This window comes from Anomaloglossus baeobatrachus, chromosome 1 (genome assembly GCF_048569485.1).
Source record: "Anomaloglossus baeobatrachus isolate aAnoBae1 chromosome 1, aAnoBae1.hap1, whole genome shotgun sequence".
Lineage (NCBI taxonomy): Eukaryota > Metazoa > Chordata > Amphibia > Anura > Aromobatidae > Anomaloglossus > Anomaloglossus baeobatrachus.
In genome coordinates, this window is record NC_134353.1 from 413,578,860 (window position 1) to 413,603,929 (window position 25,070).

Consider the following 25,070-nt stretch of genomic DNA (forward strand, 5'->3'; position numbering starts at 1 on the left):
CGCCTACCATGACTATCTAGGACTTAATGGCAGCTAAGGCCTGCCATTAACTTATTACCTCAATTGCCTCTGCACTCAGGCGGTAAGAGGCAGGTCAAGTGCTGGGGTTGTCACATCTAATGAATGTGGCAATCCTTGCCGGCTGCAGGCTGATATTTTTAGACTGGGGGGCTCCCAATAACTGTGGGTCTCACCAGTCTGGGAATACCTACCCCCAGTTGTCTGGCTTTATCTTAGCTGCGAATCCTCCCATCACTAGTGAGAAACTCAGGGACAAAAAAAAAAAAACGCAAAAAGAATGACTACGCTGCATTTTTTTCGTCAGAAGTTTGTGACAAATAAACAGCTTGCGCATATTGCCTTACACTCTCCTGTATGGAAGTACAGGTATGAATGTGAACACAGCCCAAGTCTAGTTTCCCATGTGTAATAATGACATTTCTGTATTACAGGGCCAGATCAGATCCAACCACAGGTCTAATGAATAGAACAAACTACCATAGATCACTGTGATGCTGGCACATTGAGACTTTCATCCGGCATACCAGTGTAGAAATGGTACTTTTCTATCACAAAATCCTACGTGGAGGGCACAATGGTGCGAGTAATCCAGCGTTAGGCTATGTGCGCACTAGAGCAAAATACCCGCGGATTTACCCGCGGATTTGCCGCGGAAATTTCTTGAGAAATGTCTGCAATCTTTGTGCAGACATTTCCCATGAAATTCTATGAGAAAAAAAAAAAGCTGTGCGCACTGGTGCGGATTTTTCTCAAGAAAGTTTCGGTGCGGAAATTTCTCGAGAAACTTTCTTGAGAAAATGAACATGTCCATTAAATCCGCAGGTATCCCGCGGATTTCTGCAGTACAGCCTGCAAAAATCCGCAGGGAACCACCCGCGGGAAAATCGCGGCAATTTCGCGGCAATTTCGCGGCAAATCCGCGGCAAATCCGCGGCAAATCCGCATGCGGTTTTGCCGCGGATTTTTTCCGGAGTTCAGCAAATCTTCACTCCCAGAAGTTTCTCGAGAAGATTTTCTCGAGAAACTTCACATCTCTAGTGCGCACATAGCCTTAGGGTATGCTCATATGAGTGTATGAATTGCACTTGGACCAGTTTTATTCAATGAGGGTAAATGGTCCACTTTTTTCTCATCCAAGTTTTTAAAAAAAAAAAAAAAAAAAAAAAAGTTGCAGCATGCTGCGATTGTCAGCGAGAGCTGTGTCACTCGCACCCATACAAGTCTAGTGAAATCGCATCAGCTGACAATGGAGGAGATTAATCCCTCCCTCTCCTCCACAGCGCCTGCCCCCTCCGCATCAGCTGTGATCCGACCGAAGGAACAGCTCACTCTTGCATTACACTTGGCGTACGCTGGCAGCACAGCGGGATCCGAAGGTCATTAACACATCGTATCTGATGTACTTAACGCACCCCAGGGCTTTGTTTCACTGGGACGTATCACGGGTAGCATGTGTCCGGCTCTGTGACCCTGGGGGTTGCTTAAAAAGGGGGATATATAAAAATGGAAATGTAAAAAAGTGTTTTTCGTGACGCCACTTGTGGTATGCGGCTATATGGGGAAAGCCGCCACTACAAAGTCTCTCTCTGCTGGGACTGATGGTATTGGAGAGGATGTTATGGCTTTCCGCAAGTAGAGCTGGGCCCCAGGGGAGGATGATGGTGGTTGTAGTATCGTGATGCAAACGTGTAGGAAGAATTCAGAAAACACAGGAGCTGCGGTTTAACTTGTGCTTCACTCACTGGTTTGGAGTAGCTACAACCCAGCTGGTGCTGGTCTCTACCAATCTGGGCCTCAGGTGATTCGGTATTCCCTTGATCCCCGTGGCGGTGTAGTGACCTGGTGAACTTTATTTCCATGCACCCATCTGTAGTTGGTGGGTCCCCGTGGCCTGAAGCGTTTTGGGGTCCCCTCCTGATGTCACAGTCCTGGCCCGTATGGCAGGCAGCTTGAACCTCTCTTGGGTCGGACCTCTGTCCCTCTTTGCTGCTGTGCCCTGAACACTAACGTTAGTGAGGAACCTTGATGATTCCCCCACCCATCGTGTGAATCCAGCCTTACCCTTTCTGTAGAATCTGTGATGGAATCCATGTACAGTGGAACCATGGTTTACGAGAACAATCCATTCCGAGAGTGTGCTCGTAAACCAAGTTACTTGTCTAGCAAGTCAAAATTTCCCATAGGAAATAATGGAAGCTCAGACAATTTGTTCCAGAACTTGTGCAACGTCCCATCCTAGTTCCCTATTGTGCCGTTCCACACACGCACAAATTCACACATATTATGCTCACCTTACCCTCGGTTGCCTCGGCGGCCTCCTGGTTCTTGTAGTCTGCAGGTATGTGTATCTCGTAACCATCGCGACCGATGCAGGAGCTTCCTCTGTCAGCACTTCAACAGCAGGAGCAGCATGCTTCTGATTGACGTCAAAGGTATGAGCCTCTAGCCTCTGATTGGTTAGCGCACTGTCTTTGAAAAGCGGCTGACAGCGGAAGCTCCTGCATAGTTGCGATGGTTACCGGATACACATACTGTACCTGCGGACTACAAGAACCAGGAGGTTGCTGAGGGAACGGAGGGTACGGGTTAGAGCACGGAGAAAGTACAGCGGAACCGCAAGTGTGCGCGGTGAGTATTTGCTCGTACAGCAAAGCATTGCTCGTAAACTGAGTTACAAATTTACAGCAAGCTTTGCTCGTATAGCGATATACTCGCACACCAAGTTACTCGTTAACAGAGGTTCCACTGTACTGTATACTCTATCCATTCAATAGCTCAGACATTGGATATGGGATGCATACATTCCTAATTATCCACTAGTGATCACAAACTGCGTCGTTTACAAAATCAGTGCATACATACACACATACATATATATATATATATATATATACACACACAAACACATTATATATACACACACATTGGCATATATATATATATATATATATATATATATATATATATATATATATATATATATATATATATATATATATATATATATATATATATATACCAAACGACAAGCAATTTTTGGGGGCCCTTATAACATAAGTTAGAACGTCACCAACACTGTCCTATATCACTGGAACTGGCTGACCGATTTATTCCGGTGTCCCAATCCCAGCCCAGTCCGGTCCCAATAAGAACATGAAAGTGACGGTGAATCACGTCAGTATGCACATTCTTATACTCTTCCAGTGAGAGTTACACTTCCCATATTTGGAGTACAATGTTTACGTCACCATATGGCAGCTCTTTGGCTCCCATCCTATTTGGCTGCAGTCACTTGGCTGTCACATCACTACTCATACACCAGAACACAAAGCTCTCGAAGGAGGAAATAAACGCATGTATGGCTTGGGAACAAAAGTCCCAATCAGGCTAGTTGAATGTTACAAAAATGCTGCAGCCAAATGTTATGCTCAAATCTTGTTTTCGGGGCATTTTGGGGGCAGTGATGCTGTTCTCTAAAAGCATCATCTAGGTCTAGTCATGTTTTTTCACAACCTGACTTTTTTCCCATTGGCGTCACTAGCACTTTTGTCAAAAGCGAGAAATAAAAAAAAAAAAATACAAACAACTTGCAAAAGCAACTGTCAGCGAGATTTATTAAGCTAAATAAGCCAGAACTGTGGTGCAATATGTGCATGAACCAGCAATTGTCTTTCACGACCTGCACCATATTTATAACAAGCTGTAGTACCCGGCGTTGCCTGGGATAGTAACAGCGTCTGTCCGCCCGAGTCCCTGCCCCAGCGTCTGTCCGCCCGAGTCCCTGCCCCAGCGTCTGTCCGCCCGAGTCCCTGCCCCAGCGTCTGTCCGCCCGAGTCCCTGCCCCAGCGTCTGTCCGCCCGAGTCCCTGCCCCAGCGTCTGTCCGCCCGTGTCCCTGCCCCAGCGTCTGTCCGCCCGTGTCCCTGCCCCAGCGTCTGTCCGCCCGTGTCCCTGCCCCAGCGTCTGTCCGCCCGTGTCCCTGCCCCAGCGTCTGTCCGCCCGTGTCCCTGCCCCAGCGTCTGTCCGCCCGTGTCCCTGCCCCAGCGTCTGTCCGCCCGTGTCCCTGCCCCAGCGTCTGTCCGCCCGTGTCCCTGCCCCAGCGTCTGTCCGCCCGTGTCCCTGCCCCAGCGTCTGTCCGCCCGTGTCCCTGCCCCAGCGTCTGTCCGCCCGTGTCCCTGCCCCAGCGTCTGTCCGCCCGTGTCCCTGCCCCAGCGTCTGTCCGCCCGTGTCCCTGCCCCAGCGTCTGTCCGCCCGTGTCCCTGCCCCAGCGTCTGTCCGCCCGTGTCCCTGCCCCAGCGTCTGTCCGCCCGTGTCCCTGCCCCAGCGTCTGTCCGCCCGTGTCCCTGCCCCAGCGTCTGTCCGTGTCCCTTTCCCAGTGTCTGTCTCTCTATCAGTCTCCCCACCGACATCTTACCTGACACAAAAGCATTTTATAGTAACAATTTATTTTGTTCCTATAGCAACCACTCACAGCTGTTATTAATAACCTATAGCTCGCAGCTCCATTGACTTTAATGGAGGCAGATTTTTTTGGCGAGCAACTAAAGCGCAGGGTTACATTTTCTGGTCAAAACATACTCTGACGTTCCCTAAGTCACATGAGGCGTCTGTGCAAAATTTCTTGATTGTAAATGCGACGGTGCGGATTCCTTTAGTGGACACACACACACACACACACACACACACACACCTTTATATATTAGAAGTGTTTGGACATTTTCTGCACCTTGCCCATTGAGATGGTGTGCCTAATATTGACACAATGTGCTGAAGAATTAGCCAAAATTGTGGCACAAATCAGACACAATACGCCAACTAAAAAGTGCTGGGAACAGAATTAATGGCTCAGTGGCTAGCTCTTTCAGCACTGGGGTCCTGGGTTCAAAGCCTCCACCCACCAAGGACATGTGTATGCTCTCCCTGTGTTTGCTTAGTTTTCCTTCCACACTCCAAAGTCATGCTGATAGGGAATTTAGATTGTGTGCCCCAATGGGGACAGTGTTGATCATGTCTGTAAAGTGTTATGGAATTAATGGTGCTATATAAGTATTGTACACCAAAATCAATAAATAACGTTTTGTTACACCAAATACCAGGAAGTATTAAAAACAAAGTAGTATGTCAGGTTTTAAATAAAGTTAACGAGAAAAAATTCCACACAAAACGCACAATGAAGAAACGCAAGTATCTTAATTTACATAACCCGTACAGAAATGCTGCAACAAAAACTGACTAAGGCTAAGTTCACACTTCAGTTGTTTTGCATCAGTCACAATCCGTCGCCTTGAGGAATTACGGTATCCTGCAAAATATTTTGCAGGAATCCTGTTTTTCCCCATAGACTTCTATTAGTGACGGATTGCGACTGATGATGCTGCGTTGCATCTGCTGCGTCGCGGTCGTTTTTTTACTGACCGCCGGGCGAAAGCAACGCATAATGTAACGTTTTTTTGAGCAGCGCGATCCGTAGGATTTTGCTGCGCATGCGATCTCTGGCTCCCTGCCCCCGTAACCAGGATAAACATCGGGTAACCAAGCAAATGCACTTTGGTTAGTTACCCGATATTTACAGTGGTTATGGGTATAGGGAGCCCGCGCTAAGCTAGTATCCAAGATAAATATCGGGTAACCAAGCAACAAGTGCTTTGCTTTTATTTACCCGATATTTACCCTGGATACAGTGTGCAAGGAGGCAGACACTTCACCACTCGGCTCCGCCCCCTCCCGCACTCCGCATGTACACACACATGGTGGCACTGAAGTCCTCAGCTCCACGGCCCCGCTCGGCTCCGCCCCCTCGCGCACTCCGCATGTACACAAGCATGTAGACACACACACTTGTCCCCAGCCATGCAGACCGTGGCACTGACGTCCTCAGCTCGAGCCCCCCCGAACTCCACCACCCCCCGAACTCTTCCCCCAGCAAGCAACACATGCAAAACAATGGAAATGTTTGTCCTGCAGAAAAGCTGCAGAAAATGTTCATAACCTTTCTGCAGTCCTTCTCAGCAAAACCTATGGGAAAACCAAATTTCCCAGTGCACACAGACCCTAAAAGCTCATCGTGGGAGCGCAGCCTAACTAACATGCAAAGCAGAGTATCTAAGCCTAGGTGCACACTGTCTGCAGCATGCAGTATATGACGTGTTTCCCTGAAAATAAGAGTCTTACAGTGGGTACGGAAAGTATTCAGACCCCTTAAAATTTCACACTTTGTTTCATTGCAGCCATTTGGAAAATTAAAAAAAAAAAAAAAAAAAAAGTACATTTTTTCGCATTAATGTGCACTCTGCACACATCTTGACAGAAAAAAAACCCAGAAATTTAGAAATTTTTGCAAATTTATTAAACAAGAAAAACTGAAATATTACATGGTCATAAGTATTCAGACCCTTTGCTCAGACACTCATATTTAACTCCACATGCTGTCCATTCCTCCTTGAGATGGTTATGCTCCTTCATTAGAGTCCAGCTGTGTTTAATTAAACTGATAGGACTTTATTTGGAAAGGCGCACACCTGTCTATATAAGACTTCACAGCACACAGTGCATGTCAGACCAAATAAGAATCATGAGGTCAAAAGGAACTGTTCAAGGAGGTCAGAGACAGAATTGTGGCAAGGCACAGATCTGGCCAAGGTTACAAAAGAAATTCTTCAGTACTTAATGTTCCAAAGAGCACAGTGGCCTCCATAATCCTTAAATGGAAGAAGTTTGGGACCACCAGAACTCTTCCTAGACCTGGCCGTTCAGCCAAACTGAGCAATCGTGGGAGAAGAGCCTTGGTGAGAGGAGGTAAAGAAGAAGCCCAAGATCACTGTGGCTGAGCTCAGAGATGCAGCAGGGAGATGGGAGAAAGTTCCATAAAGTCAACTATCACTGCAGCCTCCACCAGTCAGGCCTTTTTGGCAGAGTGGCCCGATGGAGGCCTCTCGTCAGTGCAAGACATATAAAAGCCCGCATATTTGGCAAAAAAAAAAAAAAAAAAACACATGAATGACTCAGACATTGAGAAATAGGATTCTCTGGTATGATGAGACAAAGATAGAACTTGTGTGGTATGAGTGTAGAAACCCAAGCACTGCTCATCACCTGCCAAATACAATCCCAACAGTGAAACATGGTGGTGGCAGCATCATGCTATGGGGGTGTTTTTCAGCTGCAGGGACAGGAGACTGGTTGCAATTGAAGGAAAGATGGATGCGGCCAAGTACAGAGATACCCTAGAAGAAAACCTCTTCCAGAATGCTCAAGACCTCAGACTCTGCCAAAGGGTCACCTTCCAACAAGACAATGACCCTAAGCACACAGCTAAAATAACAAAGGAGTGGCTTCAGAACAACTCGGACCATTCTTGACTGGCCCAGCCAGAGCCCTGACCTAAACCCAATTGAGCATCTCTGGAGAGACCTGAAAATGGCTGTCCACCAACATTCACCATTTAACCTGACAGAATTGGAAAGGATCTGCAAGGAGGAATGGCAGAGGATCCCCAAATCCAGGTGTGAAAAATTGCATTATTCCCAAGAAGACTCATGGCTGTATTAGCTCAAAAGGGAAGGTGCTTCTACTCAATACTGAGCAAAGGGTCTGAATACTTATAACCATGTGATATTTCAGTTTTTTCTTATTTAATAAATTTGCAAAACTTTCTACATTTGTTTTTTTTTCTTTCAACATGATGGGGTGCAGTCTAAACTGGTGAGAAAAAAATGAATTTTTGTGAATTTTCCAAATGGCTGCAATAAAACAAAAAGGGATCGGAGTACTTTCCGTACCCACTGTATATTTTTTTATTTGCATTGAAAAAAGTGCTAGGGCGTATTTTCAGGGTAGGGCTTTTTCTTAGGTAAACATGGTTGGGTAAAGTTTACCGCCCAAAAAAGGTAGATGCCCCTTTCCAGGATAGTCATACTTACCAGACATCTGCGTGGCTCCCATGTCCTCCTGTGATCGTCGACGGGCACGCCCAGCAGGTATGCTGCACGCCGTCCTCCCCTCCTTCTGGCCAACAATTACACGAGATCGCACATACAATCCCGTGAGCACAAACTCACCACATGCGGTGATACTACTTGCTTCTAGCCAGCAGGGGACTCTGCTGTCGTCTCCATGACACATTCCACCGCTGGGTCCTCCATTTGTTCCACCCGCAGGTCCTGGCACTCCCCCCTGCACAGCGTTCCAGGTCCTTATGCTAGCCAAAAGCAATCAATATCGCTGGATGTGGCGAGTGTGGATGTGCGATCTGATATGTGATTGTGTGTGCGCCATCTCATAAATGTGTGTGTGTGCGCAATCTGATGTGCGTGGGTGTGCAATCTGATGTGTATGTGGATCCTTAATGCGTTTCACGGCTCCCGGTCTGCGTCTGGCGAGTATGATCACGAGGTCTTCGCTCTTTCTTTTTAGGGTGTCTGCTTTCTATAATGAAGGGTCCTCTAATATTTTTTACTTTTTTTAGCTGCATGGACACCATTATTGAATTGCAACTAGGGCTTATTTTCGGGGTAGATCTTATATTTAAGCCTTGCTTAAAACTCCTGCTAGGGCTCATTTTCAAGGAAACACAGTTCTTCCTTAGAAGGGGTCTCTAAGGTGGATGGATGCCTCAGAATCTATCTTGATGATCATTAAAGAGAACAGATCGCTAGATTTGTGATGCCTGAAGCATGAATCCAAGCCGGATTGAATGATTGCAGCTAGGTATGTTACAATCACATAGCATGGCAGAAAAAAAACGTTTGAGAATCTGGCCTGGTCTCTCCACATTTATACACATTGGAGTGACCAATCAAAGAGGGGGAAAGATGGCCATCGTCCACACCAGATTAGCAGTGTCTTTCCCAGGCCACCTTGTTAAAAGGGAACCGGTCACCAGATTTGTCCACTATAAGTTGTGCCCACTACTAGTCAGCCCTTATATACAGCATTCTAACATACTTTATGTAAGTGCCCAGGCTGCTCTGTATAATGCAAATAACAGCTTTTATTATACTCACCTGCAGGGAGCTGTACTCCTTCATACACACAGTATCCCACATTAAGCTCCTGCGCACTTCTCTGCCCTCCAGAGGGTAGACCCAAAGTACTGTAGTGCACATGCGCGGGCGTTGTTTGAACTTGCCCTACTGCGGGCAGAGCATAGTGCTGTAATGCGCAGGCATGGGGAGAGAGACGTTCTCATGCGCAGGAGCGCAATGTAGGATGCGTCACTCAAATGAAGCAGGAGAGGAGGACAGTGATCAGAAGAAGATAGGAGGCGCGTGACCCAAGACCAGCGATGTCTATCGGTCCCGACCACCCTGCAGGAGAGTATAATAAAAGCTGTTTATGTTATACAGAGCGGCCTGGGCTGTTATATACAGCTTTGTAGAAAACTTTAGGTAGGGGCTTACTGGTGGTGGCCGCAGCTTATAGGAGACAGATCTGGTGACAGGTTCCCTAGAACCGCTGAGATAGCGCCGTGTCTAACATCAAAGTAAAACATACCTGGCTGAAATCCTAAAGAACATGCTACCTTTAAGAATACAGGCACACTAAAGGGCACTTTACACACTGCGATATCGCTAGCGAGCGTACCCGCCCCCGTCGGTTGTGTGTCACAGGCAAATCGCTGCCTGTGGCGCACAACATCGCTTACACCCGTCACACAAACTTACCTTCCCTGCGACGTCACTGTGGTCGGCGATCCACCTCCTTTCTAAAGGGGCGGTTCGTGCAGCGTCACAGCGACATCACGCGGCAGCCATTCAATAAAAGCAGAGGGGCGGAGATGAGCGGGCGGAATATCCCGCCCACCTCCTTCCTTCCTCATTGCTTGTAGACGCAGGTAAGGAGATGTTGGTCGTTCCTGCGGTGTCACACACAGCGATGTGTGATGCCGCAGGAACGACGAACAACCAGCGGCATGCACCACCAACAATATTATGAAAAGGAGCGACGTGTCAACGATTTTTGACGTTTTTGCGATCGTTGATCGTCGCTTCTAGCTGTCACCTGCTGCGATGTCACTAACGACGCCGGATGTGCGTCACAAACACCGTGACCCCGACGATATATCGCTAGCGATGTGGCAGCGTGTAAAGCACCCTTAAGGCTACATGCACATGAAACTGCAACCAAAACTGCACCTTCCCAGGGAAAGCCTGGAAATGAAAACAAAAAAACAACACTTGGAAGGTAGGTGCATTTCTCGTGCGTTTTTGTTAATGCTTTTTTAAAGGAGAAACAAAAAATGATAGGCTAGGATAATGGATAGATAACTAGGATAGAAAGAACATACAGAATAGATAATAAGAAAGAACATAAAGAATACATAGAAAGAAAGAACAATAGCTTGATAGAGCAATAGGCAGTCTTGCCAGCCATTTTTTTGCCAGAACAGCGCAGCTGCAACCCTCAGATCTTTGCTGTACCTTGGCTGGTTATGAAAAATAGGAGGGGACCCCATGCTTTTTTTTTTTTTATTTATTTGATTTAAAAAAAAAAAAAATAATATTATATATGACGTGGGGGGCCCCCCCATTTTTTCATACCAACCAAGGTACAGTAGACAACCGGGGGCTGATATTATTAGGTCATTGTTATTTGGCTTTCTCCAGCCCAGCAATAGCAGCCCACAGCCGCCCCATAAGTGGCGCATCCATAAGATGCGCCAATTCTGGTGCTGGACCAGCTCTTCCCGATTGTTCTGGTGTGGTGGCAATCTGATTAATAAGGGGTTAATGGCAGCCCACAGCTGCAACTAAGCCCTACGTTATTGATGTTAGACGTTTATGAGACACCCCACATCACAAATCTGTAAATGGAAGTAAACACAAACACCCAATAAATTCTTTATTTAGAATAAAAGAAAAAGCCCCCTCTGACCACTTCATTAACCCCAAACACCCCTCCAGGTCCGAAGTAATCCATACGAGGTCCCAAGGCGATTCGGCTCTGCTATATCCCTGTCCTGTCACAACGAGTGTCATAGAACATGACTGCCAGCTGTGAGTGCAGACAGAGCTGCAGTGATCAGAATGAACTGGGGTGAACCCCTGACGTCACAGGTACAGGTCCCGCAGTACGGAGTGTGTTGCAGCAATGACGTCATGGGTTCACTGCTGTGAGCTTCATGCCGCTACTGAAGGGTGCTGCACGATCGATAGTGCAGTCACTCAAGTGAGTCCTCTAGCTATGGCTCACATCAGTAGTGGCCTGATTTGCGCTCACAGGTGGAGGACTCCAGCTGTGACAGCAGCTAACCTGAGTGACGTCAAAGCTGATAGAGCGACTCACTTCAGTTGCTGCATGGAGCTCACAGCGAGCAGTCTTGTTCTATTGCTCTCGCTGTGAGAGTCAGTTTTAGCAGTGCTGGAAGCGTCGTGGGACTTCGTGTGGATTACATCGGACCTGGAGGGGTGTTTGCGTGATTAATAAAAAGTGGTGAAAAAGGGAGTTGTTTTGTCTTTTATTTCAAATAAAGGATTTTTTGGGTGTTTGTGTTTATTTAGTTTCACTTACAAATTAGTAGGGGGGTGTCTCAGACGCCTGCCATGACTAATCTGGGACTTAGTGGCAGGTTTGTGCTGTCAATAACTCCTTATTACCCAGTCTGCCACTGCACCAGGATAATTGGGAAGAGCCAGTAAAGTCCCGGGGCTGTCACATCTAAAGGATGCGGCAAATCCGGGCGGGTGTTCACTGATATTTTTAGGCTGGGGGCTGCCAATAATGTGGGTCTCCCCAGCCTGAAAATACCAGCCCCAAGCTGTCAGGCTTTATCTTACCTTATTTTTATTGCACTGTATGATGCAGACATGCCAACTGGTGGCTGTGATTGGCTGCAGTCAGCAGTCAGCTGTCACTCATCATGGGGGCACGTCTGACTGCAACCAATCACGGATGGGGGAGGATAAATGATCCCGTCGGGAAGAAGAATGAGAGGTCGTGGGAGCAGTGTGACAGCCAGTGATTGGGGAGTATGAAGCAGAGAGAGACAGAGAGACCAACATGCCAAAATCACTCCAGCATTAATTGTGTAATTCTAGAACTAAGTTGGTGAGCTGCGTTTTTGTTGACAAAACCGTGGGTAAAACGCATGCAAAACGCAAACAGTTTGTAACCATGCGTTTTTCATCTCCTCATTGATTTCAATGGGTGACAAATGTTGCCAAAAAAGCAAGAAAGAATGAACATGCTGCTTCTTTTTTGTCACAAACTTTTGTAAAAAAAAACAAAAAACTGCTGACAAACTGCAATGTGCGCAAATCTGACTTCTCAGACTTTGCTGGGAAGTCAAAATGTCAGAAAGTTCTGACAACAAAACTGCCGCAAAAAAAAAAAATGGGACAAAAACAAAAGATGCTCTGTGTGAACAAAGCCTTCGCTTTTGGCAGGAAAACTGCAGGGTCAAATATGAGCCTTTTTTACATGCGTTTTTGTTGTAAATTTTCCCCACTCATTAGTATGGGTGAAATCTGCAGCAAAAACGCTGAATTTATTGACATGCTGCAGATTTAAGTCTGCAAGGAGAAAATAAGCATTGTGTGCAGAGATCACTTTGATGATTCCATGGTGTGTGTGTGTGAGTGTGAGTGTGAGTGGTACTCTCACTTAGGTCTGCTCTACTCAGGCAATTTTATTCAGTCTGAGATCAGGGGTGTGGTTTGCTCCATGATCTAGGACTTCAAGGAAGCAGGGAGGAAGCCACGCCGCACCCCACCCCCTAGTATGTAACGTCCCAGAAGGGAGGAGGAGCACCAAGGAACAGCTCCAGTATTACATTGGATTAGGCTGGAGACACATTAGCGTATGGCATCCGATGTGAGAGCATTGGATGCAATATGCTAATGACCCTTAGCTCTCTCTCCGCTGCGAGTGTGAGCAGTGTCTTTATACTGTGATCCGATCGGATCACAACTGCAAAGGAGAGGGAGGGATTAATCTCTCCATCACCTCTATTGTCAGCGTGTACATATATCACACAGCACTCAGATATCGTCCGAGTGCAGTCCGATGTTTCACTTGCACCCATAGTCTGAATGGATTCGAATTATCCAAGACTTGCAGACAATAGCAGCATGATGCGATTTTTTTCCTCAGTCCGATTAGGGCTCAGGAAAATATGCAGATCTGAGCTGCAGCAATGTCTTTCATGGGGCAGAGTGCAATGCAGCTGGGGGCTGATATTATTTGGCCCTTTCCAACCTAACAATAGCAGCCCACAGCCGCCCCAAAATTGGCGCATTCATAAAATGCACCAATTCTGTTGCTGGGCCCGACTCTTCCCGTTGCCCTGGTGCGGTGGCAATCGGGGTAATAAAGTAGTTAATAATAGCCCACAGCTGCAACTAAGCCCTAGCTTAGTGCTGGTAGGCATCTATGTGAGACCCCCCATCACTAATCTGTAAATGAAAGTAAATAAACACCCAAAAAATTCTTTATTTGGAATAAAAGACAAAAACAACCCTCTTTCATCACTTTATTAGCCCCAAACACTCCTCCAGGTCAGACGTAATCCACACGAGGTCCAACGATGCTTCCAGCACTGCTACATATCTGAAGCTCACAGCGAGCACCATAGAACAAGACCGCCCGCTGCGAGCCCCACGCAGCAAGTGAAGTGAGCCGCGCAATCAGCAGGACGTCACTCAGGTGATTTGCTGTCACAGGTGGAGGCCGTGGCCATGCTGCGGCTAACCTAAGTGACGTCACCGCTGAGCATGCGGCACACTTCAGTTGCGGCCTGAACTTCACAGTGGACAGTCTTGTTCTATGGCGCTCGCTGTGAGCTTCAGATATGTAGCAGAGCTGGTAGCATCGTGGGACCTAGTGTGGATTAAGTCGGACCTGAAGGGTTGTGTTGGGGTTAATAAAGTGGTGAAAGAGTGTGATTTTTGTCTCTTATTACAAATAAAGCATTTGTTTCAGTGTTTGTATTTATTTCATTTACAGATAAGTGATGGAAAAGGGGGTCTCAGGTAGATGCCTGCCATTACTAATCTAGGACTTAGTGGCAGCTATGGGGTGCCATTAACTCCTTATTACCCCAATTGCCACCGCACCAGAGCAATGCGGGATGAGCCAATCTAATGGATGCGGCAATTTCGGGCAGAAGCTGGCAGATATTTTTAGGCTGCGGGATGCCCAATAATCATGGGTATCCCCAGCCTGAGAATACATGCCCCCAGCTGTTGGGCTTTATCTGTGCTGGTATCAAAATATGGGGGGGATCCTATGCCAATTTCTATTTATTTTACTGTACGATATAGACCCCCCTTCCCCCCCCCCCACCTGTGTCAGTAATTGGATGCAGTCGTCGGACTCGCTGTCACTCAGGTTAGGGGCTCGTCTGACTGCAACTAATCCAAGCCACCGGTGTGCAGGGGAAGCAGTGCATATTGAATTAAGGTAATAGGCGGCCCTGGAAGTGGAACACTGGCCGCGGGAGCAGTGACAGCCGCACCGGTGATTCTGTAATTATGAAGCACTTTCTTCTACCCCTTTGTGCCAGATTTTGGTCCCCATTGACTTTACGGGAACTGGCATCTAGCCAGATACCAGGGATCAATCCCCCACCGACCCAAAGTAAGTGCTATTTTTTTGTTAGAAGTTAGAAGAGTTGAAACCTTATCAGCAATCTTTCATTTTTCCAACAAAACTTACACCACCATTTTTTAGACATCACATTTCAAGTGACTGTGAGAGGCCTAGGTGACAGAAAATGCCCAAAAGGGACACCATTCTAGAAACTGCAGCCAAAGTGCTCAACGCCACATCCAAGAAGTTTTTTTTTTCCTTTACAGGATTTATATCAATGTCGAAGGAAAAAAAAAATGAAAAATGTAATTCTTCCCTCAAAAATGTTGCATTAGCCCCAAATTTAGCAAGGGTGACCGCTTTTTCCATATTTTTTATGTTTTTTTTTTCTTTGGTGCACACTACATGTGATCATGCTGTTACCCCCAGTGTGAGCTGATCAAACACTGCAAGCAGCTCGCACAGGACTGACACCGAGCGTATCCGAGCACAGCGCGGCTTGCACTAGTGGAGTTTGCACATAAGGCATCCAAACCCTAACTATGTTGTTTTTTTTTTTCCTTCAAGTCAGTGTTCCATAACCAAACCGTGGTTCGCTCATCTCTGCTCTTGAGTGCATGGATACCTAATAAATGGTGGAAATCTACTATTTGGGCGCAGGGACCGGAAGGGAAGGAGCGCTATTTTGGCTGGAATAGAATGTGTATGCCATGTCACATTTGTAATTCTGAAACAGAAAAATCCCCATCCCCACAAGTGACCCCATTTTGGAAACTACACCTCTCAAAGAATTCATCTTGTGGCGTAGTGAGCAATTTTAACCCACAGGCGATTAGCAGATTCATACAACATTGGGCTGAGTAAGTGGAAAATGTTCCATTTATTTCCACTAAAATGTTGCTTTGAGCCCAAGTTTTGAATTTCCAACAGGTGTAATATGGGGAAATGGACCAAGCAATCTGTTACACAATTCCTCACTAGTCCAATACCTTGTGTGGTTGAAAACTAACTTTTAAGGCACAGTGCACATCTCAGAAGGGAGGGAGTGCCATATTATAGTGCAGATTTGTCTGGAATGGTTTTAGGTTAACATTACATTGGTAATGTTACTCAGCGTGGGGGTGTGTCTGAATGCAACCAATCATAAGCGTCGGTGGGCAGGGGAAGCAGGGAATAGTAGATTGAATAATGAGCGGCCGGCATTTTCAAAATAATTAAAGCCGCCTTATCTTTTGCACAGCTGTTCTTTGCCGTGCTGGTGATTGGGGATTGGCAAGTATGAGACAGGGGGAGATACAGACCGACCAACAAAGGGATATTGACTGACAACCACAGAAAATAAGGTAAATTGACTAACAACTAAATTAAAAATAGATTGACCGACATCACTAACTAAAAAACGCACACGGACGGTACGTGTGGCACACGGACATGCTACGTGTGCCGTCCGTGCAGGCAGGGACCCATTGACTTGGGGGGTCCGTGCCTGCGTGATGCCGGCGAAAAACGGACATGTCGACCGTGTGGGAAAACGTACACACGTACAAATGACACGAACACACGTTCCGTGTGGTTTTACGTGTGTGTGCCTGCTACCATAGGGTAGCATTGCTCTACGTGTCTCCGGTATGTGCAAAAACGTACCAAACACGTACCGGCGGCACGAATGTGTCGGAGGCCTTACTGCGTTTTTGAGGTCAGAGATACACCCACATGCATGCATTTCCTTCCCCCAGCAAAGTCTATGAGATGTCTATTTTGCTGTCTGCACAGTGCATCTTTTTTTTGGCTGCGTTTTTGAAGACGCGGCCAAGATGCAGCATGTGAATTTTTTTGTGTCTTGTCCCTGGGTTTGGAGGACTGGCAGATCAATCCCCCACTGAAGTAAAAAAGACATGTGGGAAACGTTATTTAGTAATTATTCTGTGTGATAACTCTATGGTTTAAGGGTAGAAAAATTCAAAAATTGAGACATTTGACCGTTTCGCCAAGATTCTTGTATTTCCACAAATAAACGCAAAGAACGTAGTCCTAAATTTAACACTTAAGTGTAGTCAAATGTCAAAAAAAAAAAAAAAAAAACCTGTCTCTCAGATTATTGCATGCATATTGCAAGGGTTAAAAAAAAACCCCCATACAATTCAGGCATGCCTGTCTTGTCAAGGTCTGATATGTTGTTTTCCTGGAATGTTTAAGCAGCAAAACGTATCATTGCTCGGACTACATTGTCACGTGCACGGCAATTTTGCAGACCCCTCCTCTGATTATAGACACTGACACCTGGCTGTCAATGTACAGAGAGCTTGGTGCGGGCGGTACGGCTCTCAGCTCTCCTGCATTGCTAAAAATGTTGAGTATGTCAAAATGGCTGCACACAGTAATCTAAGTGATACATGGTTTGATTCAGAATCTCTTTACCTATATCATTCTACTGTAACATGAGGCAGCAAAACCCTGCCGACATTCCCTTTAAAGCATTTATGTTAGAAGGATTGGCCAATGATAGTCTATTAGCAGGACCGCCAACAATGATGTATTATTGAACTTTCCAACAGGTGCACTCCTCCGTTGTAGGGCCACTGTGTCCCCATGAAATGAACAGTCTGATCATGTAAGGCTTGTGGCGTGCTCAAAGATTGTACTATGCCGGTGATACAAAGTAAAGAAAAGCGGCCAGGCACTGACCAGCAAATCATCGAGTCTAGAATCCCAACCTGCAGGAATGTTCATACCTCACAAGTCAGCAATGAAGCCGCTTCCCTTACGGTGAGGTATGGCCGGTGGTTGCCCAGCGGTATGCCCACACTTGTGTACTCCTCTCTGTAGCCATATCACTCAAGTTACTGGTTATTCTAGACTACGCAGCCCTATTACAGCTGGAAATTGGGTCACCCTAGCACTGCTGCCATACCGTCTACAGAAGCCAAGGAGCGGCGCTCTGGTGACTACCAGACTATAGACTCCTGGTACAGAACGGCATGGCAAGAGGGTGCCAAGAGTGCGACAGCAGCCCCATTATCACAGCACTGCTATACATGTACATGGTGGGAGACAACTGCCAGAAGAATTAATAGAAAATCCAAAAGAGTAGGAATGGCCATGACATGTCTGGTATATATTGTATTAGCCCCTCATTTCTTTTTGGCGACCGGCAACACTTCCCTCCTAAGCCAACTCCCAATGAGACCACAGACTGTCCTGATAATGGAGGAAAGTTAAGTGGTCCTATTCTCAGATGGGCACACCTTTCTGTGCCCACCCATACCCTCCGGAGAGACTTGACGTAGTGTATGGCCCCCTCAGGTGCTCATGTTAGCCCACTTTGGGTCAGCCAGTCCCCTGAACACACTGCAGTCAGTGAGGAGGGCCTAATACCCACAAGAAGAGATGGACAGCCTGGCGGGTGGAGCAGTCACAGGTACAGAGCCCATGGGGTCCCCCCACTTGTGCCCCAACCCTTGGTAAGCCTACAGGAGGACCATGGAGTCAGGGACGGGCACCACACACAAGGGACAGAACTTAGTGGCACCATATAAGGCTCCTGCCACTGCCCACATGCCACCATATTAGGGGGGGCACAGCCTGGGACTACAGTGAGGGGCAACTGTCAGCCCACTGGAGGGGACACAGGTGAGGGATGTGAGGACCCCTGCAGGGTCAGCGGGTGACCCGGGATTACACCTTATCAGGTGGGCACTTTGTAGGGACGAAAGAGCCAGCTCCAAGCGAAACTTCAGGATGACAAAGGGGCCACCGGCCCAGCACACCTACATAATGGCAGCGCAGCCCCACCGACCCCAGAGAGCAAGAGTAACAGCCCGGACACAACAAGACCCCAACAACACCTCCCCCCTCCTGTACCTGGCTGTGCTGGTAGCTTTCAAAGGCCCGCAAGGCGCTGTCGGTCAGCTTCACGTGGAAGACGGACACCCTCCCTCCGACCCTCCCGCAGGACAGTCCGTAACTCCGCTCCTCCTGCAGTGCCGCCATCTTAACAACACCATTCCCCACGGTAGCGGCTGGTTCCCATCCCCTAGAAGGACCTGACGTCAGGAGTCACGTGCCGCGATCACATGATCGGCAGCGTTGTAGGGACACTGCGATTCAAATGGCGTAAACTGTGCATAGGGAACGAAGGATGTCCTGCCTGCCTGGCTGACTGCTGCTGTCCCGTCCCGTCCCGTCCCGTCCCGTCCTGGCTGGCATACTGCTGCTGTCCCGTCCCGTCCCGTCCCGTCCTGGCTGGCATACTGCTGCTGTCCCGTCCTGTCCCGTCTTGTCCTGGCTCAGTGCTGTTGTCCCGTCCTGGCTCAGTGCTGCTGTCCCGTCCTGGCTCAGTGCTGCTGTCCCGTCCTGGCTCAGTGCTGCTGTCCCGTCCCGTCTTGTCCTGGCTCAGTGCTGTTGTCCCGTCCTGGCTCAGTGCTGCTGTCCCGTCCTGGCTCAGTGCTGCTGTCCCGTCCTGTCCTGGCTCAGTGCTGCTGTCCCGTCCTGTCCTGGCTCAGTGCTGCTGTCCCATCCTGTCCTGGCTCAGTGCTGCTGTCCCGTCCTGGCTCAGTGCTGCTGTCCCGTCCTGTCCTGGCTCAGTGCTGCTGTCCCATCCTGTCCTGGCTCAGTGCTGCTGTCCCGTCCCGTCCTGGCTCAGTGCTGCTGTCCCGTCCTGGCTCAGTGCTGCTGTCCCGTCCTGGCTCAGTGCTGCTGTCCCGTCCTGGCTCAGTGCTGCTGTCCCGTCCTGGCTCAGTGCTGCTGTCCCGTCCTGGCTCAGTGCTGCTGTCCCGTCCTGGCTCAGTGCTGCTGTCCCGTCCCGTCCTGGCTCAGTGCTGCTGTCCCGTCCCGTCCTGGCTCAGTGCTGCTGTCCCGTCCCGTCCTGGCTCAGTGCTGCTGTCCCGTCCCGTCCTGGCTCAGTGCTGCTGTCCCGTCCTGTCCTGGCTCAGTGCTGTTGTCCCGTCCTGGCTCAGTGCTGCTGTCCCGTCCTGGCTCAGTGCTGCTGTCCCGTCCTGTCCTGGCTCAGTGCTGCTGTCCCGTCCCGTCCTGGCTCAGTGCTGCTGTCCCGTCCTGTCCTGGCTCAGTGCTGTTGTCCCGTCCTGGCTCAGTGCTGCTGTCCTGTCCTGGCTCAGTGCTGCTGTCCCGTCCCGTCCTGGCTCAGTGCTGCTGTCCCGTCCCGTCCTGGCTCAGTGCTGCTGTCCCGTCCTGTCCTGGCTCAGTGCTGTTGTCCCGTCCCGTCTTGTCCTGGCTCAGTGCTGTTGTCCCGTCCCGTCCTGTCCTGGCTCAGTGCTGCTGTCCCGTCCTGTCCTGGCTCAGTGCTGCTGTCCCGTCCCGTCCTGGCTCAGTGCTGTTGTCCCGTCCTGGCTCAGTGCTGCTGTCCCGTCCTGGCTCAGTGCTGCTGTCCCGTCCTGGCTCAGTGCTGCTGTCCCGTCCCGTCCTGGCTCAGTGCTGCTGTCCCGTCCCGTCCTGGCTCAGTGCTGCTGTCCCGTCCTGTCCTGGCTCAGTGCTGTTGTCCCGTCCTGGCTCAGTGCTGCTGTCCTGTCCTGGCTCAGTGCTGCTGTCCCGTCCCGTCCTGGCTCAGTGCTGCTGTCCCGTCCCGTCCTGGCTCAGTGCTGCTGTCCCGTCCTGTCCTGGCTCAGTGCTGTTGTCCCGTCCCGTCTTGTCCTGGCTCAGTGCTGTTGTCCCGTCCCGTCCTGTCCTGGCTCAGTGCTGCTGTCCCGTCCTGTCCTGGCTCAGTGCTGCTGTCCCGTCCTGTCCTGGCTCAGTGCTGCTGTCCCGTCCTGTCCTGGCTCAGTGCTGCTGTCCCGTCCTGTCCTGGCTCAGTGCTGTTGTCCCGTCCCGTCTTGTCCTGGCTCAGTGCTGCTGTCCTGTCCTGGCTCAGTGCTGCTGTCCCGTCCTGGCTCAGTGCTGCTGTCCCATCCTGTCCTGGCTCAGTGCTGCTGTCCCATTCTGTCCTGGCTCAGTGCTGCTGTCCCATCCTGTCCTGGCTCAGTGCTGCTGTCCCGTCCCGTCCTGGCTCAGTGCTGCTGTCCCGTCCTGTCCTGGCTCAGTGCTGCTGTCCCGTCCTGTCCTGGCTCAGTGCTGCAGTCCCATCCTGTCCTGGCTCAGTGCTGCTGTCCCATCCTGTCCTGGCTCAGTGCTGTTGTCCCGTCCAGTCCTGTCCTGGCTCAGTGCTGTTGTCCCGTCCCGTCCTGTCCTGGCTCAGTGCTGTTGTCCCGTCCCGTCCTGTCCTGGCTCAGTGCTGCTGTCCCGTTCTCTCCTGGCTCAGTGCTGCTGTCCCGTCCTGTCCTGGCTCAGTGCTGCTTTCCCATTCTGTCCTGGCTCAGTGCTGCTGTCCCGTCCCGTCCTGGCTCAGTGCTGCTGTCCCGTCCCGTCCTGGCTCAGTGCTGCTGTCCCGTCTTGTCCTGGCTCAGTGCTGTTGTCCCGTCCCGTCTTGTCCTGGCTCAGTGCTGTTGTCCCGTCCCGTCTTGTCCTGGCTCAGTGCTGCTGTCCCGTCCTGTCCTGGCTCAGTGCTGCTGTCCCGTCTTGTCCTGGCTCAGTGCTGCTGTCCCGTCCTGTCCTGGCTCAGTGCTGCTGTCCCGTCCTGTCCTGGCTCAGTGCTGCTGTCCCGTCCTGTCCTGGCTCAGTGCTGTTGTCCCGTCCCGTCTTGTCCTGGCTCAGTGCTGCTGTCCTGTCCTGGCTCAGTGCTGCTGTCCTGTCCTGGCTCAGTGCTGCTGTCCCGTCCTGGCTCAGTGCTGCTGTCCCGTCCTGTCCTGGCTCAGTGCTGCTGTCCCATTCTGTCCTGGCTCAGTGCTGCTGTCCCGTCCCGTCCTGGCTCAGTGCTGCTGTCCCGTCCCGTCCTGGCTCAGTGCTGCTGTCCCGTCCTGTCCTGGCTCAGTGCTGCTGTCCCGTCCTGTCCTGGCTCAGTGCTGCAGTCCCGTCCTTTCCTGGCTCAGTGCTGCTGTCCCATCCTGTCCTGGCTCAGTGCTGTTGTCCCGTCCAGTCCTGTCCTGGCTCAGTGCTGTTGTCCCGTCCCGTCCTGTCCTGGCTCAGTGCTGTTGTCCCGTCCCGTCCTGTCCTGGCTCAGTGCTGCTGTCCCGTTCTCTCCTGGCTCAGTGCTGCTGTCCCTGTCCTGGCTGAGTGCTGCTGTTCCTTTCCTGGCTCAGTGCTGCTGTCTCGTCTTGTCCTGGCTCAGTGCTGCTTTCCCGTCTTGTCCTGGCTCAGTGCTGCTATCCCGTCCTGTCCTGGCTCACTGCTGCTGTCCCGTCCCGTACTGTCCTAACTCAGTGCTGCTGTCCCGTCCTGGCTCAGTGCTGATGTCCCGTCCTGGCTCAGTGCTGCTGTCCTGTCCTGGCTCAGTGCTGTTGTCCTGTCCTGGCTCAGTGCTGCTGTCCCGTCCTGTCCTGGATCAGTGCTGCTGTCCCGTCCTGTCCTGGCTCAGTGCTGCAGTCCCGTCCTGTCCTGGCTCAGTGCTGCTGTCCCATCCTGTCCTGGCTCAGTGCTGTTGTCCCGTCCCGTCCTGTCCTGGCTCAGTGCTGTTGTCCCGTCCTGTCCTGGCTCAGTGCTGTTGTCCCGTCCAGTCCTGTCCTGGCTCAGTGCTGTTGTCCCGTCCAGTCCTGTCCTGGCTCAGTGCTGTTGTCCAGTCCTGTCCTGGCTCAGTGCTGTTGTCCCGTCCTGTCCTGTCCTGGCTCAGTGCTGTTGTCCCGTCCCGTCCTGTCCTGGCTCAGTGCTGCTGTCCCCTTCTCTCCTGGCTCAGTGCTGCTATCCCTGTCCTGGCTGAGTGCTGCTGTCCCGTCTTGTCCTGGCTCAGTGCTGCTGTCCCGTCTTGTCCTGGCTCAGTGCTGCTATCCCGTCCTGTACTGGCTCACTGCTGCTGTCCCGTCCAGTCCTGGCTGAGTGCTGGTGTCGCGTTTTGTCCTGGAGGAGTGCCGCTGTCCTTGTCCTGGAGGAGTGCCGCTGTCCTTGTCTTGGCTGAGTGCCGCTGTCCTTGTCTTGGCTGAGTGCCGCTGTCCTTGTCTTGGCTGAGTGCCGCTGTCCTTGTCTTGGCTGAGTGCCGCTGTCCTTGTCTTGGCTGAGTGCCGCTGTCCTTGTCTTGGCTGAGTGCCGCTGTCCTTGTCTTGGCTGAGTGCCGCTGTCCTTGTCTTGGCTGAGTGCCGCTGTCCTTGTCTTGGCTGAGTGCCGCTGTCCTTGTCTTGGCTGAGTGCCGCTGTCCTTGTCTTGGCTGAGTGCCGCTGTCCTTGTCTTGGCTGAGTGCCGCTGTCCTTGTCTTGGCTGAGTGCCGCTGTCCTTGTCTTGGCTGAGTGCCGCTGTCCTTGTCTTGGCTGAGTGCCGCTGTCCTTGTCTTGGCTGAGTGCCGCTGTCCTTGTCTTGGCTGAGTGCCGCTGTCCTTGTCTTGGCTGAGTGCCGCTGTCCTTGTCTTGGCTGAGTGCCGCTGTCCTTGTCTTGGCTGAGTGCCGCTGTCCTTGTCTTGGCTGAGTGCCGCTGTCCTTGTCTTGGCTGAGTGCCGCTGTCCTTGTCTTGGCTGAGTGCCGCTGTCCTTGTCTTGGCTGAGTGCCGCTGTCCTTGTCTTGGCTGAGTGCCGCTGTCCTTGTCTTGGCTGAGTGCCTCTGTCCTTGTCCTGGCTGAGTGCCGCTGTCCTTGTCTTGGCTGAGTGCCGCTGTCCTTGTCTTGGCTGAGTGCCGCTGTCCTTGTCTTGGCTGAGTGCCGCTGTCCTTGTCTTGGCTGAGTGCCGCTGTCCTTGTCTTGGCTGAGTGCCGCTGTCCTTGTCTTGGCTGAGTGCCGCTGTCCTTGTCTTGGCTGAGTGCCGCTGTCCTTGTCTTGGCTGAGTGCCGCTGTCCTTGTCTTGGCTGAGTGCCGCTGTCCTTGTCTTGGCTGAGTGCCGCTGTCCTTGTCCTGCCTGAGTGCCGCTGTCCTTGTCCTGGCTGAGTGCCGCTGTCCTTGTCTTGGCTGAGTGCCGCTGTCCTTGTCTTGGCTGAGTGCCGCTGTCCTTGTCTTGGCTGAGTGCCGCTGTCCTTGTCTTGGCTGAGTGCCGCTGTCCTTGTCTTGGCTGAGTGCCGCTGTCCTTGTCTTGGCTGAGTGCCGCTGTCCTTGTCTTGCCTGAGTGCCGCTGTCCTTGTCCTGCCTGAGTGCCGCTGTCCTTGTCCTGCCTGAGTGCCGCTGTCCTTGTCCTGCCTGAGTGCCGCTGTCCTTGTCCTGCCTGAGTGCCGCTGTCCTTGTCCTGCCTGAGTGCCTCTGTCCTTGTCCTGCCTGAGTGCCTCTGTCCTTGTCCTGCCTGAGTGCCTCTGTCCTTGTCCTGCCTGAGTGCCGCTGTCCTTGTCCTGCCTGAGTGCCGCTGTCCTTGTCCTGCCTGAGTGCCGCTGTCCTTGTCCTGCCTGAGTGCCGCTGTCCTTGTCCTGCCTGAGTGCCGCTGTCCTTGTCCTGCCTGAGTGCCGCTGTCCTTGTCCTGCCTGAGTGCCGCTGTCCTTGTCCTGCCTGAGTGCCGCTGTCCTTGTCCTGCCTGAGTGCCGCTGTCCTTGTCCTGCCTGAGTGCCGCTGTCCTTGTCCTGCCTGAGTGCCGCTGTCCTTGTCCTGCCTGAGTGCCGCTGTTTTGCCTGAGTGCTGGTGTCCAGTCCTATTTTGGCTGACTGCTGCTGTCCTTGTCTTGGCTGACTGCTGCTGTCCTTGTCTTGGCTGACTGCTGCTGTCCTTGTCCTGCCTGAGTGCTGCTGTCCTTGTCCTGCCTGAGTGCTGCTGTCCTTGTCCTGCCTGAGTGCTGCTATCCTTGTCCTGGCTGAGTGCTGCTGTCCTTGTCCTGGCTATGTGCTGCTGTCCTTGTCTTGGCTGAGTGCGGGTGTCCAGTCCTACTTTGGCTGACTGCTACTGTCCTTGTCCTACCTGAGTGCTGCTATCCTTGTCTTTGCTGAGTGCTGCTGTCTTCCCTGAGTGCTGGTGTCCAGTCCTATTTTGGCTGACTGCTGCTGTCCTTGTCTTGGCTGAGTGCTTCTGTCCTTGTTTTGACTGACTGCTTCTGTCCTTGTTTTGACTGACTGCTTCTGTCCTTGTCCTGGCTGAGTGCCGCTGTCCTTGTCCTGGCTGAGTGCCGCTGTCCTTGTCCTGGCTGAGTGCCGCTGTCCTTGTCCTGGCTGAGTGCCGCTGTCCTTGTCCGGGCTGAGTGCCGCTGTCCTTGTCCGGGCTGAGTGCCGCTGTCCTTGTCCGGGCTGAGTGCCGCTGTCCTTGTCCGGGCTGAGTGCCGCTGTCCTTGTCCGGGCTGAGTGCCGCTGTCCTTGTCCGGGCTGAGTGCCGCTGTCCTTGTCCGGGCTGAGTGCCGCTGTCCTTGTCCGGGCTGAGTGCCGCTGTCCTTGTCCGGGCTGAGTGCCGCTGTCCTTGTCCGGGCTGAGTGCCGCTGTCCTTGTCCGGGCTGAGTGCCGCTGTCCTTGTCCGGGCTGAGTGCCGCTGTCCTTGTCCGGGCTGAGTGCCGCTGTCCTTGTCCGGGCTTAGTGCCGCTGTCCTTGTCCGGGCTGAGTGCCGCTGTCCTTGTCCGGGCTGAGTGCCGCTGTCCTTGTCCGGGCTGAGTGCCGCTGTCCTT

General features: G+C 51.2%; 1 protein-coding gene across 1 annotated transcript in view; it reads right to left on the bottom strand.

Annotated features, from left to right (window-relative positions):
- ELL (elongation factor for RNA polymerase II) overlaps window positions 1–18,583 on the bottom strand; it is a 110,564-nt gene extending 91,981 nt beyond the window's left edge. Inside the window, exon 1 of the mRNA XM_075337853.1 lies at window positions 18,407–18,583. Coding sequence (XP_075193968.1) covers window positions 18,407–18,535 — 129 coding nt within the window. The 5' untranslated portion in view covers window positions 18,536–18,583. The remainder of the gene's footprint in view (window positions 1–18,406) is intronic.
- Window positions 18,584–25,070: the final 6,487 nt, after the last annotated feature.